At 39.5% G+C, this 15,964-nt stretch overlaps 1 protein-coding gene across 1 annotated transcript in view; it reads left to right on the top strand.

The window, feature by feature from the left end:
• DEPDC7 (DEP domain containing 7) overlaps positions 1-10,282 on the top strand; it is a 28,221-nt gene extending 17,939 nt beyond the window's left edge. Inside the window, exons 6-9 of the mRNA XM_020795598.3 lie at positions 3,081-3,223; positions 3,857-3,982; positions 4,090-4,168; positions 9,927-10,282. Coding sequence (XP_020651257.2) covers positions 3,081-3,223; positions 3,857-3,982; positions 4,090-4,168; positions 9,927-10,147 — 569 coding nt within the window. The 3' untranslated portion in view covers positions 10,148-10,282. The remainder of the gene's footprint in view (positions 1-3,080; positions 3,224-3,856; positions 3,983-4,089; positions 4,169-9,926) is intronic.
• The last annotated feature ends 5,682 nt before the right edge of the window (positions 10,283-15,964 follow it).

Here is a 15,964-nt window from a genome sequence, read left to right as displayed (position 1 = left end):
CCCTTCACAGCAGAAAGATTTTTTTAGGCATAGACTTGTGAATTCTGACTGGAGGTGAAAGTGCTTCCTCTGATCCAAATTGATCTACCCCAAGACTATTGGAGTTGTGTAGTGGTCAGACTATGTGGTGGATGCAAAGTAAAGGTCTTGGAATTGGAATGGAATTTAGGATGAGAAGAGGGATTTACCTATTCATTCCACTGTGATTCTTCATGCCCCCCTTCTTATTCACTTTTAGTCCAAGTGTATGTTATCAGGCCCCAGTGGCCAAGGTGTACATTGTCATGAGATCACATATCTGCATTTATAATCCCAAGATGTACTACTTACTGATCATCAACCTAGAAATGTATTTGGTTATAATGGGCAACTATACTTCTATTATTTTTTAGTTCAGTATCTGAATTATGACGTATGAGAGGACCCTGAATGAAATATATAGGCTCCATTTCTGCCTGCCTAATTTTTGGCCAAAATATGCCTTGCATTGTTTCCTAGGACACAGTTGCTAAGGATGCTATTGCAAAATGGGAAACTGGCAGATCTACACACTCCCCTGCTCAGCTTGGTAACTTGAGCAATGATCTGGTTCCACTCCTCCCCCTTTTTGCCCTTCAAGGAATTGCTTTGCAACATTGTCGAGTCTGTTAAATAGTATTTTGCCCAGAAAAAGCTTCATGGAGGAAAGGTGTAATACAGTGTTTTTTCCAACTTGATTGTTAGGGAAGCTTTATATTCTTTAGAAGTTCATTAAGAATTCTTCTATATTGCAAAAACATCTGAAATTTGTCTTGGAAGTTTCCACCTTGCCTTTCTAACTCCAACAATTATGCTGAGGAATTGCATTCACTAAAAATATGTGTATGCCCAAAGCATTGGCATACCTGGGCCCAGTATTCAAGATAACACTTGCCAGATAATGGCTGAAATCCAGTTGCAAGTTACAACTAGAATGGGCCCATTGAATCAATGGAACTTACAAAGGATTTGACTCACCAAATCTCTACTGACTCAACAGGCCTGCTCTAGTTTTGACTTAATTGTATTTCAGCTAAAGTAAAGGTAAAAGTTCCCCTTGACAATTTTTGTCCAGTCATGTTCGACTCTAGGGGGCGGTGCTCATCCCCATTTCCAAGCCATAGAGCCAGCGTTTTGTCTGAAGACAATTTTCCGTGGTCACATGGTCAGTGCGACTTAGACACGGAACACTGTTACCTTCCCACCGAGGTGGTCCCTATTTATCTACTTGCATTTACATGCTTTCGAACTGCTAGGTTGGCGGGAGCTGGGACAAGCGACGAGTGCTCACTCCGTCGCGTGGATTCGATCTTACGACTGCTTGGTCTTCTGACCCTGCAGCACAGGCTTCGGCGGTTTAGCCCGCAGCGCCACCACTTCCCTGTATTTCAGCTAGTAGTTGACAATACCTGGAATCTTATGTGTCTTTGTGAGCATTCTGTCTGCTTTAATAATAGTTCACCCACTATGCATATAATCTTTTCAAAAATCAACCCTGCCACATACATCCTCCTGTTCTACTACTAACCTTATACAGTAGGGATGCTCCCAAATTACTGTGTATAGTGTGCTTTTCCAGAACAGTCTTACTGACAGTGGAGTTGGCAGCAGGTTGGAGCACAAGGCTATGAAGCCAGTGGTTGAGAGTTAATATCTTACTGTGCCTCCTGGGAAAACAATCAGACTGTATAGACTTGGACAGGTTACATTGTCAAACAGCACCACTAGAAGCAGAGACTAGGAAATCACTCCTAACTGATTTAAGGTTAAAAAACCATACATCAGCATCCTAATTATTGTTGTTGTTCTTAATTACCTTGTATTCTGACTTGTGCAGTGGGTGCTGTACTGAAACCGTGGTTTCACTTGTGCTTCAGTGGCATCAGATATATTGGGGCACTTGTTTTATTCTTTTCTGTTTCAAAAACTTGAAACTTAGTCTTCTAGATACCTTATTCATTGGCCAAACAAAGGTGGAATTCTGGAGGCATTAGATAGCTTTCATGGTATCTTCAAAGGATGTTGCAAAGATGAATTAAATATAAAAGCCATGCTGACTTAAATCAAAGAGCTACTGTATATAATCAGCATTTTGTTTCCAGAATGCCAGTAAGTAGGACAACAACACTCCAAGTACTCAATACTTATCAGCACCCCCTTGTAGCACTCTCCTGCTCTTGTTCCTAGCAACCAGTGCTGAGAGACTTACTGCTTCTGGGTGCAGTATATATAGCCATCTTGTCTAGTGGCATCAATAGTCTTATCCTCCATGAATTTATCTATCTCCGAAAGCTGAAACTAACAATATTGGCACCAAATGCCACCTACTCCGGGACGTGGACAGACACGTTTCCAAGAAAAAATTAGAAGAAGTTGGTTAGTCCCTCCGAAAAAGATATGATTTATCTTTTTTAAAAAAGGAAAGAAAGTGGAAAGGGCAGCAGGCATCATCATCCCAACATCCTTACTAGATTCCCTCTAGATTTTTGTCCTCTAGGACAACGCTCCATTTGCTCCTGACTAGTGACCTCTTTTTTCATCCCTTGCGCTGTCATCTCTGCATCTTGAGCCTAAGGAGGCAGGACATACTGTCTCCTGAAATGGAATCCCTCTTCAGGTATGGCACTTGGCGGATATCCACTCTGTGTCTCTGCTCCCCTTAGGGATGCACAGAACAAGGGACTTGTATATCAAATAGGTAATTCAGTCCAAAAGTAAGCTAAGATTGCAGTGTTTAATAAGTTGATCTTTCCACAGTAAGAAGGAACTGGCAGTCTGGGCAGAACCCATTCAAAGGACAGGGGAAGAGCTTCATGCACAGGCCATCTATTCCAGATTTCTAGATGACTAGCTGCATTCTTCAGCTAATAAATTACTTTCTTGTATTCAATGTATGCCGTTTTTCCTTTTTTTCAAGTGCATGCTGCAGCTTAATAGTAACTGCATGTTTTACTAGCAGACTTTACAAGTTTGTGGTGGGTTAGTTGGCAGTGTTTCAGTAGAAAAGTAATACAATGTGTGTGCTAACCAAACTGCATCATTTGCTCTTTGGTTTCTTTCAGTCAATGGAAAGAACGATCAAGCTTTGGAAGCAATTCAGCTCTACCTGAAGTTGCTGGAGAGCCCAATAAGGGAGGAATTCAGGAGGCTTCTTTACTTCATGGCTGTTGTTGCTCAGAATTCTGAGCTTAAGCTGCAAACAGAGGCAAGTGGGATCACTGGGGTTGATGGGGGTGAGCAGTAGAGATCCAGTGCCATCTTTGGTGACATGGATCCACTTGAGCACAGCACCAGCTTGGGCCACTTGTTGACACTGGAAATACAAGATTATTAGGTAGTAACCCATGCTGTGATTTCTTCCCATGGCAGCACCTATGTTCTAGTTCAGCCATTCTCAACAAGGGGGGGACATAGCACATTTGAAGGGGGCCACAGACTGGAAACAATTCTTCATACACCACCATATAAGGTTTGTTATGCATCTTATACAGTCCTGATTTGGCCTATATTTCTTCCATATTGTGTTTATGACTGTGGCAAAAGAAAAAAGAAAAAAAGAGGAAAGGAATAAGTTGAGAATGGCTGTTCTAGATAACTTGCTCTGGTAAATGAGTTAGGAATCAGAGTACAACCTTTTCTTCACTGGCTAGAATCCTACTGGTGACTGCATAACCTGCCACAACTAACTGACAAGGTTCTTGATCATCTGCTTGGTCACCTGCCTGATTATATAGTGAAAATATACCCCTGGCGTCATGCTGATTATAGCCATGGCAAGTGATGCAAACTTTCCATAAACACAAATAGGATTCCAACTGTTGTTTCCTCTGTTTTTCAGAGTGACAATCGGATGGTTGTGAAAAGAACTTTCTCTAAAGCTATAGTCAACAATAAAAATCTATCTAAAGGAAAAACAGACCTTCTGGTTTTGTTTTTAGTTGACCGCCAGAAAGATGTCTTAAAGGTCAGTGGCTTATGATTCCCCCTTCCCTTCCCTTCTGCTTGTTACTCAGTGGCTACTCAGCTTTGAAGAACTGGAAGTTATTGTCACTGTGTGTGCTTTTACTCCAGATTCCAGGGACATTGCACAAAATGGTTAGTGATAAGCTTGTGGCTATGCAACAAGGCAGAGATTCCAACCTGAATACAGGTAATCATTATTTTAGTAGCACTTTAGTCACTTTGATAAGAAGTTGATATTTATTGTGACCCACTTTAGGCACACTCCACAACAGAAATGCAACATGTAAATAAGCTAAGCTTCTCCAGAAATGTCTTGTACTCTTATGCCATTTGTTACCTTAAATGTTATCTCATGTTTTGGATCGATAACTGTTTATTAGAACAGTGGGTTCAGTTAATGGTCCATTAGATCAATTAAGGTTCTTTTAATAAGAAGATAAATAATAAAGGCCAGGGTCGGGTAATAATATGTAGTACTGTATGTGACCTATATACACCTCTACCATTTTCGTCCTCCCAACTGCACCCTCATCACTGCTAGTGATCCTGGCACCAAAACACTGCCAAAAATCACTGGCTCACATACAAATGAATTCAATAAATGTGGCTCGCAATCTTTTTTTTTTTTTTTTTTAATTTTTTAATTAACATATCCATACATAACCATTTCTCTTATCTTTACATAGTCATCATTTTTCCTATTTATTTCTACCCCCTTATCCCACCCCCCCAAAGGAAAAAAAAAAAAAAAAAAAAACAACAGAAAAAGACCATTTAATTTTAAATCTGCAACCATGAGCACACCTTTTGGAGTTTAACCAATATAACATTATTGGCCCCCCCTTCTCTTACCCATCTTACATATCCCGACCATTTCTTTCTTATCTCTAATGTTTTTTCTTCCCATACCTTATCCTGTGTCAAAATCGACAGTATGTCTGATTGAATCCATTCATATAAATACCAATTCCATCTTTCCAAAGTCCATTTTGATGCATCCTTCCACCCATAAGCTATTACTGCATGTGCTGCTATAATCATAGCTTTAAATAAATTCTGTTTAGGTTTTTTTACTTTATTATTCCCCAGAACTCCCATAAACAAGATTTTCCCAGTCAGCTGCAAGTTAATATTACATACGGCGTTCACCTTTTCTAAAATCAGCTGCCAAAATTCAATAACCTTAGGGCATTCGCACCAAAGATGTGCATAATATCCCTTACTCCTCTTACAATGCCAGCAACTTGAATTCAAACCTTTTATCATATAAGACAACTGAGGGGGTGTCCTATACCATTTCAATATTAATTTCATCTCCAATTCTCTAAATTTATCCATTTTGATTTCCAATATGCCTTCCATTAACCCATCTATTTCGTATGCTGACAATGTCATTTCTCTTTCCCACTTCGTTTGTATTGTCCCAATCATATAATCTTTATCTGTATTTATCAAGTTATACAACTTCCTTGCAATACCCTTCTTATTATCCTCTTTATTATTATATAGTTTTTCTAGCGGGGTATCCTCTTTATTTAGAATTCCAGAATACCTTCTCTGTTTCAAAATATTGTATAAAGCCATAATCTGTAACCAGTATTGTCTTCCAACTTGTCCTACTACATTTTGTGCCGGAATCTGTATCCCCTGAGGGTTGTATAAATCCTTCACTCTATAATAGCCAGTTTCTTTTAGTTTCTTCCAAAAAGTTTTCTCAATTTTCAAATCCTCACCTAGAGATTCTAGTGGGGTCCATTTGGAAAGACTTGGCATCCAATTAAGTTGCCTTTCCCCCCATATTATTAATGCTGTCTGTCTTGGACCTATTGTATTTTTAATGTCTTTTTTAACCTTCTGTGTAAATATTCCAAATTTACCTACTTCTTTATTTATTGTATCCTCCCATCTTACCCATTTCTCCACACTTTTCCCATCTAATTCCAATAGCATTTTAATTTGAAAAGCTTCGTAATAGCTTTCCAAATGTGGGAGACCCCACCCTAAATCTTCCTGTGGTGAATATATTACCCTCTTTACTATTCTAGCTTTCTTCTTCCCAAAAACCCAATTTTTTAATTCTTGGTCCCATACAGCTAATTGTTTTTTAGGGATGTACTCCGGGAGTACCTGAAATAGATATAACATCTTTGGTATTATAAACATTTTTATTGCCCTTATTTTCCCTAAAATACTTATATATCTATTATCCCATTCGTTTAGTTTTTCCTGTATCCTTCTCCAAGTTATTTTATAATTAGTTCCCATCAAATTTTTAATACTTTTTGTTATTGTTATACCTAAATACTTTAATCTCCTAATTCCTAATTTCATACCTGTCAGCTTTGCTATTTCTTTTTGTTCCTTTAAATCTATCCTTTTAAACATTATTTCTGATTTCGAAATATTTACTCCTAAACCTGAATATTCTTTAAACTCTTCTAAAATTATCAGTAGTTCTCTTATTGCATCCAGAGGATTTTGTAACACCAATATTATATCATCCGCATACAGATTTAATTTAATTACCTCTTTCCCTACTGTATATCCTCTTATTTTACTACTACTTCTAATTTTTTCGGCTAAGGGTTCCATAGATAACACAAACAGCATTGGGGATAAGGGACATCCCTGCTTCACTCCTCTCTGGAGCAAAATTTCTTTTGTATAATTATCATTAACTTTAATCATTGCCTTCCCTTCTCTATAAATTTCTTTTAATGCTATCAAAAAGGGACCGTCAAATCCAAATTTACTTAGTACTTGAAATAAATACCCATGACTTAGAGTGTCAAATGCCTTATATACATCTAATTTTAAAAGGGCAAATCTTCCTTCACTGTTTCCGTGATGTAGAGTATTAATCACATTCCTTATAGGGTGTCCAATATATCTCCCTTTAACAAAACCATATTGATCCTCTCCTATTAATCTTGGGAGTGTTTTCTCTAATCTATTTGCTAAAATTTTTGCAAAAATTTTATAATCCTGGTTTGTTAAACTAATAGGCCTATAAGAGTTGGGGTCCGTCGGGTCTCTCGATTGTTTCAAGATTATCATGATTTCTGTTTTCCTCCATGATTCAGGGGCTCTCCCTCCCTTCATTATCTTGTTAAACAAACTCTGCATTTCTGGAACTATTAAAGGCCCCACCATTTTATAAAATTCTGATGTAAAACCATCTAAGCCTGGTGATTTCCTACTTTTTAAATTTTTAATAACTGTCAAGATTTCTTGTTGTGTGATTTCTTCATTTAAAATTGCTAAATCTTGTTTCTTAATTTTGTTCACAATAGCTTCTTCAAATTGTTTCTCTTCATTTACTTTAAATAACTTACTATAAAAATCTTCAAAGATCTCCCTTATTTGTTTGTCTTTAAACACCTTACTTCCCGTTTCATTTTTCATGCACCCTATCTTTTGTTTTTCCTTTCTTTTCTTCAAATAGTTTGCCAATCTTTTCATCGAGTTTATATTTATTCTCTGATACTCATTCCTCACCAATAAATCTTTTTTCCACAAAAACAAATTATCTAACTCTTGCAACTCATCTTTCACCCTATTCAACTGTTCCTGTATTTGTCTTTCAAACTTCACCTGTAATCTTCTTTGTAATTCAACTATCTCCTTTAGTTTTTGTTCCCTTTTAAAATTCACCTTTCTTCTAAAATGAATTTCTTTAGAAATACATATTCCCCTGATTACTGCCTTTGCAGCATCCCAAATTATATCTTCCTCCGCAGATCCTTTATTTTCTTTAAAATATTTTTGTATCCCTCTTATTAAATCCTCTCTATCCTTTTGTTGCAAAAATATCCTAGAGTTAAACCTCCACCTTCTAACTTTCTGTTCCTCCTCCAAACCAATCTCAACAAGTAATGGTGCGTGATCTGAAATCCATATAGCTCCTGTTTCCACTCTATTAACTTCCATATCGTTAGTTTCTTTCACTAAGATATGATCAATACAGGAAAACTTTTTATACCTTTTTGAGAAAAAGGTAGGATGCTTTTCATCCTGCAGGAGACTAAATACCTCTTTAAGTTTCCATTTTTTTAAGTTTACTTTCTTATTTTCCCTAATATCATTATTCAAATCCCCTGCAATTAACAAGTCTCCTTCATAAAATGACTGCAATCTTTGAAAGGTTCGGTTCAAAAATAGGGTTTGTCCTTTGTTAGGTGCATAAATACATGCCAAAGTATACTTCTTTCCATTCATCCTGAATTTCACAAAAATAAATCTTCCATCTCTATCTTTACATTGTTCCAAAACATCTATATTCATTCTAGAGTGCAAGAGAATGGCCACACCCCTTGCTTTGTTTGTTCCCCTTGACTCTATCTGCAAACTCCAGTCAGTAGACTTCATCAAAGGTCTTACGTCTCTCTTACTCTTATGCGTTTCCTGCAGACACAGAATATCAACCCCTTGATCCTTTATCATCTTATTTAATCTATAACGTTTCAGATCTGAGGCCAAACCATTCACATTTAAGGAGAGTACTTTAATTATCCTCCCCATTTTTTGTCTATCTCAACTCCCCCTGGTGTGCCCCTATTATTTACTATTTTTTGATGGTCTTTCCCTTCCCCATAGCCCAAAAATAACCCCTTCCCAAGGAGTTGGGTAAGGATTCTATATCCCCCCATTTTCGTCTCTATACGTGGAGATCTGTCTACCCACATATTCCCCCCCCAAAAAAATTTCATTCTTTTCAACCAACACTAACCAAAACAAAAAAAAACTATTTTCACGTGGTATAGATTTTACATTCCTGAAGGAAGCTTATTCATATTTACAGTCACATATAAATTCCCTCAATCTTCTTCTTCTTCTTCTTCTCCTCCCTCCTTCTCTTCTTCGGCCTCCTGAGTAGTACGTTGTATGTTAAGTCTGTATAGTAACTTCTCCGCCTCTGCTGGGTTGCTAGCTTTCAAGAGTTTTCCATCTTTAAAAATTAAAATATTGGCTGGATAACCCCAGGAAAATAAAACACCATTCTCATGCAACTTCTGTGCAAAGGGTTTCATAAGTCTTCTTTCATTCATGGTTTCTGGTGATAAGTCAGGGCGAGGAAATATCTTCTGTCCCTGAAGTTGTAAGTCTTTAATTTTCCTGAGTTTGTTCCAAACATAATTCTGCGTTTTCTCTCTTGAAAAAGCTATTATAATGTCTCTAGGCCTGGCTCCAGGCTTTGGTTTCGGTTTCAGAGATCGGTGAGTGCGTTCAAGGTCCTCATCTGTTATATTTATGCCATGTTCCTGAAAAAAAGCAATTACAGTCTTCCCAAGGTCTCCTGCAGCAATGTCTTCTGTTACTCCTGAAAGTCTTAAATTCCTTCGCCTTTGGCGGTCTGATAATATAGCCAGCCTTTTTTTTAATTGCTGTATTTCTTTCTCGTTGTTTTCGCTTTTTTTCACAGCATTATCTGCAGCTGACCTTGCTGTTTTAACCTCTTCCACTAATTGCCCAAACTTAGATTGAAGCGCTTTTAGGTCTTGTCTAATATTTTTCTCCATATTAGTTATCAACTCCGACAGTTCTTTAACTTCACGTTTTGTCGCCATTATGCTTGTTATGTTGTTTTGTTGTTTTCACGGAGAGTATTATTGCTTGTAATTAGCAAGGAAAAACTCACCAAGTCAAGGGAAAGTTTGTAGCTGAGTTTCCGGAACCTCCTCAAAAGTTCCTTCAGGCTTATCTTTCAATTGTTTGGTTGTATTATAGTTTTATCTGTAAGTTTCCTGGAGGGCGATGTAAAGGCGTCTAGCTTCGTCGACGCATGCGCAGATCTCTCATGTGGCTCGCAATCATGAATTCAATAAACATGGGCACCTTTGTGTACTGCATGCTGTATACCAGGAAAGCTGTCTGTGTATTAAGTTTTACCACTATAATCTAATAGATTAATTTATAATTTACCAAATAATTTTTTTCATGTTCAGGATATACTTTCTGCCAGAGGCTCGATGAAAGCGAGTATCACTGCAGTGCTAAAAAGACTACAAAAAAGGAACTTGTATCTTTGCTGAAAACAATTGATGAGGACTCCAGTCTTTCTGCCAAAGAGCGAAAGAAGTTACTTGATCAATTCTATGCTAGTAATCCAGCTATCTTTTTGCAATATTTTGACGAGAGAGGCACTGATGCGGCCGTGTACTTCTAGATATAACGGAAGCTGTGTGTTTTGGCAACACTTTCTTGTTCTTTTAAAAGGTTTTTCTGTACCTAAATAAACTTGTTTTGTATATATGGTTGGAAATAACACTATCTGAAAAGAATTAAAGCTGCTGATTTGTAATCTCATTGTATCACCAGTCCTCTTTTTAAACACCTAGGCTGGGGAAGAAGATTTAAGTCAAGGGTTTATAGGCTTCGTTATCACAGTTTTGATCAAATACTAATAGGTTAGATCTAATATTAGACTCACTGAAATGAATGAGACTTGTTTATCATGAGAAATAAGTCCCACTAGATTCCATGGGTTTACTCTACTTGGAACTAACATTGCTTTTATCTTAATGTAATCTTCTGACAATGCCTTTAACTGGAGGAGATTATTGCTATTTCATCCTAAATATCAAAGCTCTTTTCACTGTCAGTTGTTTGCAAAAATAATGGGATTGATTGATTGATTGATTGTTCTGTGTTGATCTTGAACTAACAGACTACCACTGCCTCTTGATAATTGTATTAGTATCTGCAACTGTTTTTTAAAATTTAATTTTCATAATGGAACATACATTCCCCCAAAGTCTAATGCAGCATTTGTCTATCTGCTTATTTGCACATAAGCCCATCCAAACAGAGTGGGCTTCAGAGCAAACATTAATGGAACTGGGCTACATCATGATCTTTATAATAAGTTTGCTACTTTAGGGCATGCTGTCTTCTATGACCATCTCATGTTATCCTTGTCCAAGCATTTAACCCCTGACTCTATTTAGCAGCATGCTGAAATATACAAGACCAGAGGGTCTAGGTAACTGCTTTGATAGTAGTACAACATAATCCAGACTGCAGGAGTGCTGGTCAGAAAATAAGCATTTGACTATAGGACCAAAGGTTATATAAACTGCCATTGTACTGGATACCAAGGAGTTTAAAAGACTGAGATACTTGAGTGGTCATCATTTCCATCAGAATCCTTAACCGGTTCTTGTTATGAGCTTCTCTATAAATATAAAACTGCAGATGATGGTGATCTGGAATGAATAGTGTGAATACACTTTTTAGACATGGAGATAGTCAAGAAAACATCTACATAAATCTGCAGTGGAAATCTAGTGGACTGTGGCACTGGAAGTTTTTGTGTATCTAAACAGGACAGTTATAAATCACAGCTGGCACTATATAACTACTCCTGCCCTTACATGGACATAACAAGAATTGCATCATTGCAGAAAGACTGATGATAAGTAGAGGTTGTTGTGTCGAACAATAGGAACTTGAGGCCAGCTGCTTTTTTACATAGGCCAATTATGAGTAAGAGTTTCCAATATGTCCCATTAAAACTGTTTGTTCCCCAGATATTACTGTTTTTTATCCTTTTTATGTTTACTGCATAGATTGCATCTAATGTTTTTAGACTACAAATATTATTAATCCTCAGGAAGTTCTTCACTGACTTCCTAAAATATAGCCAAAAGCTAATAATAGAGAACTGAATCTGGATCCTTTTGTCTGTTGATGTATTCTCATCCTCAGCATGATGAGGCATACTGGAGCTACCTGTGGCAGTACACCATGCTTGAAAATAAAAAGCATAACCTAGGACTCAGTATTCCAGGGTGACATGGCAACTTGGAAATACTTTGCAAATGGGGATTGGAAATGCAAAGAGCAATATAGAAGTTCAGTGTCAAAAACAAAATGCTGGCGAAAACCCCGTTGCTTCGCATAGTAAGGCCCATTGAATCAGTGGGGATTTGGGGAGTCAACTCTGCAGTTTCACTGATTTAAATGGCCCTACTCTAGTTGAGATTTAGTCTAGTGTAGCAAGTTGCAACTAGAGGAGACACATTTGAATGAACTGAACTTAAGGAGGAGTTGATGCACCAAATCTCCACTGATTTGGTGGGCCAGTTGTAGTGCAACTTACTGTGCCAAGCACCAGGATTTCAGCCATAGAATGACTAGAACCACACTACTTTTGCATTGTTTCCACTAATCTTACATGCATTTCTGTTTCTACCTCGTTAGAGCACCAGTTAACCCCCACAATGTTTTTACGTGTGCTCAAATCAGACATTAGAGCAACTTTACTAGGGCTTTCAAGCTGAAAGTCAAATACCATATAAGTCTAAAAATTTAAAATAGTATAAAACTAGAAAATTACTCCAATTGTTTCATCCCATCCACTTACTGTTCTTGGATTCTGGGGCAGAAACAAATCCACACAGAAAAGCTATCTAGATAGTATATTGCATGTTGGAGTGGGCAAGGCTGATTCAAGGCTCTGGTGGGCAAAAAAATATAATAGTGGGGGCCCCTTCCTCCCCATTCCCTCCCACCTAATTAGGTCACACAACATGAACAATGTGATATAACATAAATAAGACTGACTTGTGAAGGTAATCTTGGTAGCAGTAAATAAGTGAGCAATGCTTAAGTAACAACATAACAATGAAAATAAAGTCTAGCTTATGAGGGAGGGGTGGGGCAATGGAAGCCTAAAGCTGAAGTTCGAACCACTCTGCACATGCTTGGAGAAACGTTGTGTACATCGTCTGCAGAACATGCCAAGTCTGCAATCCACAACAGGCCCCACATGGAGGAGAGGGAGGGAGACTGCCTGTTGGGTGGGGTTGCAGGATGCTGGGCTCAGGAGTGGGAGGAGACAGACAGCTGCAGGTGCTTTGAAGGAACAGCCACTGTCACCCAACAGAGTGTCTCTGAGCCTAAGCAGAGTCCCCTGTACATCCCAGCTGGGCTTCCCCCCCCGGACCTCCATCAGGAGAGGTGGGTCTTGCTGAGGCACCTGAGCTCCAGAGTGCCATTGGGGCAGCTGAGGGCAAAGACGGCTGTGTGCACCTCCAGAGGTGTAGTTCCCTCAGGGCCCCAGAAGATGTCTCCTAGTCTAGTAAGTCTTTAAGGTGCAGGAGGGCACCCTTCTCCTCGTTGGGCAGTGGTGCTCAGCAGCACCTCCTGCAGACGTGCCTCCGGCTCTCGCGGTGATGTCACCCAGCACAGGAAGAAGATCAGCCGCTCTGGCAGCATCCATGGTAGCCCCAGCCTGGCCTCAGGGGGAGCAGAAAGGAGGCGGAGTAAGATGGTGCATCCAGCACAGGGCCCCGCAGCTCTTCTCTGGGCACAGCAGTGGGGATGTGGTGGGCCATTGGGGGCAGGACGTGGAGCTGAGCACCATCTGCCCGTCATCCAGCCCCCTTGGCCTGTCGGCCAGGAGCACCAACTGCATTTACTGCACCACCACCCCAGCCTGGCCTAGCCGTCACAATCCCAACAATTCCCAGCCTCCTGCTGCTGCTCGGGCCACTCCATCCCCCTCTTCATGTGGACCCTGGGCAAATGCCCACTTTGCTCTCTGAATAAAATGGCCCTGGAAGTGGTATATCACTTTTCTCAAAGGCTTGCTAATAAAGATGACTGCAATCATAAAGGCTAGAAAACTATTTCAAATTACCAAGCACCAAAAAAATATGGATAAAAACATTGTCTGTTACAAACACTGCTGTAGGGTAGAACATCCCAGAGTAGGCCAACAAGAGATATCTAATAGTGCCTGAAAAGCTAATCTGGGTCTAGTTTTTGATACCAGTTTTTTGTATTTCAGTGATTGGTTTGTCCCATGGCTTCCCTTCTCGCCTGATGGTATCATATTCTGCTTGTGCTTGCATTTTTTCCCTTGTGTTCAATAGCTGATTATAATGCTCTCTCTGCAAGAAATAGAACCTGCTTTTACAGAGGTACCAACAAGAAGCAAAATATAGCCTGAAAAGGAACAAATCTTGTATCCCTGATCTTTCCAGTTTGTATGAAGAAACTGTGGGTAATATTTTAGGAGGCAGCATGTCCAAAGAGGAAGAGAGTAATCTAGTTTATTATGCACTTACCTCTGTGAAAATCTATCACTTCTCTTTCCAGAGTTCTCTCATTATCTATTTGAGGCAAGCTGTTATTTCCACCACCCCCGCCCCCCAGAAGCCAATCTGGACAGTGGGAAAATTCCAGCTAGACCCACAAGAGACTATAGAGGAACAGAAGCATGCAAATTTGATGAAGCTTTACCATTTATGCCTACTATTAATGTTGGCTTTGTATTTTCTCCAGCACCTAAAGCAGTGTGATTTTTCTTATCCGTTGTTAGGAATAAGGACAGGGGCACTGTTGCCCAAAATCTCCCAAAGGCAGATTTTTTTTTACTGTGAAAAGAATGACACAACTCTTCTTATTTTGCCCATCCTAACACAATAAAACACAAACTGAAGATAAAAGACATCCAAAATCATCTCACATGATTACTGGGCATTAAAGATCTTTCCAACAGAATGACAGCAAGCGACATAAGTTGGGAACAGTAATGAATATTATCCCGAAGTAAGAAAGCCATATCACCTATGCCCCCTTTCTTCCAAGAATAATACATAGGGCAAAGAAACATGATTGGATATTGCCATGTTAACAGCCTCCATAGAACAGTGTGGCTTTATTCGCTTACTTTATTGCTGCCCTCTAATGCAAGGGTGAACAAGCCAGTTATTACATTACTAAAAAGAAAGACTACTAGTGTGTATTAAATGTTTAAAACTTGTATATTCTGGATTTCTTTAACAGCTAAGACATAACTAATCTGTGTTGTTGTTGCTTAATTGTTAAAGCGTGTCCGATTCTTCGTGACCCCATGGACCAAAGCACGCCGGGCCCTCCTGTCTTCCACTGCCTCCCAGTGTTTGGTCAAATTCATGTTGGTAGCTTTGATGACACTGTCCAACCATCTCATCCTCTGTCATCTCCTTCTCCTTTTGCCTTCACACTTTCCCAACATCAGGGTCTTTTCCAGGGAGATTTTTCTTCTCATGATATGGCCAAAGTATTGAAGCCTCAGCTTCAGGATCTGTCCTTCCAGTGAGTATTCAGGGTTGATTTCCTTCTAAATGGATAGGTTTGATCTCCTTGGAGTTCAGGGGACTCTCAAGAGTCTCCTCCAGCACCACAACATCTATTCAACATAGATTAACACATTAATCTGTGTTAATCTATGTTAAATGATGGTGACTGGAAGTTTTACTGAAGGACTTCCTCAGCTCAATCTGACCAAGGTCCATCTAGTTCACATCAGAATTTCTTGCAAAAATCCCAGTAACCAGCAGGGAACAAGGAATCTACAGAGGGAAAAATGTATCCTGCCCGCGTCTTTTATCTATTATACTTAGTTCTGGGGATAATTTGGTTCTCATTTCAACAAGTGTCACTGCGGGGGCAAGAAGAAAGTGCTTCAGCCTCTCATTGGGAAAAAGAGAATAGCGTTTATTCATACATTGTTGTTTTGCCATATATGAGAACTGAGAAAGTTAAAAAAAGCAATGGTAAAGAGGAACCGTAAGAAAAATCTTCATTACTCTCGATTAACGTAGAGGGGCCGGGATGGTGGTGGCTCCTTGTTATGGCTCATGGACCTAGATCACTCCCCCCAAAGAAGCTCAGCGAGCACCAACTTTGATAAATTTTGTGCTATGCTAAGAGGAAGTCTTCTATTTATTCACCCAGGCATTCGAGCATATTCAGTTCTTCTTGTTTACACAAATCCTGCGCGCGCCCGCGCCCGCGCCCGCCCCCCCTCCTTTAACTCATCATATTGTCTGCTGCTGCTTCTGTAGCTTTAGTACGAAGCGTCTCTTTCACACTTCCCATCATCCTCCCCCCCCCCGCTCGCCTGCCCCGGGAGCGTCCAGACATGGCGGCGCCCTTCGAGGAGTCCAGACCTTCTTCCGGCCCGCAGTAAAAAAACCCCGGCGCTGGCCGT

This window comes from Pogona vitticeps, chromosome 1 (genome assembly GCF_051106095.1).
Source record: "Pogona vitticeps strain Pit_001003342236 chromosome 1, PviZW2.1, whole genome shotgun sequence".
Taxonomy (NCBI): domain Eukaryota; kingdom Metazoa; phylum Chordata; class Lepidosauria; order Squamata; family Agamidae; genus Pogona; species Pogona vitticeps.
Note: the sequence above shows the minus strand (reverse complement) of the source record. Positions and strands in the feature narration are given on the sequence as shown.